This window comes from Alnus glutinosa, chromosome 9 (assembly GCF_958979055.1).
Source record: "Alnus glutinosa chromosome 9, dhAlnGlut1.1, whole genome shotgun sequence".
NCBI classification, from domain to species: domain Eukaryota; kingdom Viridiplantae; phylum Streptophyta; class Magnoliopsida; order Fagales; family Betulaceae; genus Alnus; species Alnus glutinosa.
In genome coordinates, this window is record NC_084894.1 from 18724171 (window position 1) to 18725928 (window position 1758).

General features: G+C 36.1%; 1 protein-coding gene across 1 annotated transcript; it reads left to right on the forward strand.

Annotated features, from left to right (window-relative positions):
• The first annotated feature begins 240 nt into the window (after positions 1 to 240).
• Positions 241 to 1218, forward strand: LOC133876812 (agamous-like MADS-box protein MADS3). The gene has a single exon (XM_062315058.1). It carries the CDS (start codon positions 241 to 243, stop codon positions 1216 to 1218), a length of 978 nt encoding a protein of 325 aa, XP_062171042.1.
• The last annotated feature ends 540 nt before the right edge of the window (positions 1219 to 1758 follow it).

The following is a 1758-nucleotide window of genomic DNA, read 5'->3' on the forward strand; positions in this document are numbered from 1 at the left end:
ATAGTTCGATACCCTTTCGTGAAGCTATCCGTATTTTTTTCAAAAAATAGTACTCTTATTTAGGTTGGGTCTCCTCAATTTTGAGAAGAAATACTATTAGATTACGTTCAGAACTAAGAATTTAACTACCAAATACTGAAATTGGTTGGCTATGGAAGCAAATACTGAACAATTTATAATTTGTATATATATATTTATATTTATTTACGTAAATACATCTTTATTTTGTTATTTCAGAAGATGGGTCGTGGAAAACTTATTATGGAACTGATAGAGAAGGAGAAAACTCGAAGTATAACTTTTCAGAAGAGAAAGAAGGGTCTGATGAAGAAGGCTTATGAGTTCTCCACCCTTTGTGGTGTTGATACCTGCATGATCATCTATGGGCCTAAGCTATCCGACCGGCCCGTCGAGCTTGGTACCTGGCCCGAAACCCGTGATCAAGTGGAGTGCGTGATCGAGCGGTACAAGACTGACACAAAGCTTAAACCTACAAGGGCATCCTTCGATTTGTCTGACTTTCTCATAGATAGGAAGACGAAGGTCAACAATGAGACTTCCAGGCTGCGCAAGAATATTTTCGAGGCCAGGTATCCGACATGGGATGATCGCATTGAAATGCTATCCGAGGATCAACTAACGGCGGTTCTTGACGTTATGGACACAAAGCTTGAAGCTGCGGGGATGAGAATTAACAGGATTAAAGGAAATCAGCATATGATGGTCGGAAAAGCAACGTCGGCGACCGTTGTCAGCCATTGTCCTCAGCCGCCGCCGAAACTAATCCAAAACCAGTTTAATAGCATGCAAGCCTTGTGCCAAGACCAGCTGTTTGATCATGCTCAGTGGTCCTCTCACATGTTTCCATTCGATCCGAATTTTATCCACAATTCTTTCAAGAAGCTGCTGCATGGCGATTATGATCACTGGACTCATCAGCTTGGCAGCGTGTCTACAAGCGATATTCATGCTCCCTTGAATATTGATCAATATCCGTCGACTAATTACAATATGGTGCCGGCCGGGGTTATGGAGAACACGATCATGAGCAATCATCCTAGTGCCTCGATGAACTACTATGACATAACCAGACAATTCTCGCCACAATATATGCCGATGATGTCAAATATTTCTGCTCATATGCCGTACGGCTTCCAAGTGAATGATTTGTATCATGATATTGGGGAGTTTGATATGAAGAACAAGCATTTGTTATGAAGAACAAGAATGGTCGTAGCTAGCTATGACTTAGGGATCTTGAAGGCTAGTATTAATTTGGGATTAATATTTTACTTTTGGCTTCGGGTTTAGTTTCTATCTTGTATTTATTTAACTAGTTGTTTAACCTCTTGTTTATTAAGGATAAGGATTTAAATTCAGCACTGGCTTTTAATTCTACTAGCTCATAAATTTTTAATTATAATTTGATTTCAAAATTTAAACACATTTTTCAATAAAAAGACATTAAAGTTTAAGACTCTTAATTTTATTTTAATCCAAAAAAAAAAAAACTTGTTAAAATCTTTGTCCTATAAACAAAAACTTTTTTTTTTTTTTTTTTCCGATGAATACAAAATAAAACAAAATGTTTTAATCAACATTTAATCCCAATCAAATAAATTCTCTCAAATCACGTTCAATGCTTAATCAAATAAATTTTTTTCATTTTTTTTGCTTTCAGAAGCGGAGAAAAAACTTCAAAAACAAAAAAAAATCTATGTGAATCATACAAACGAAAAAATAAAATAGCATTAAACA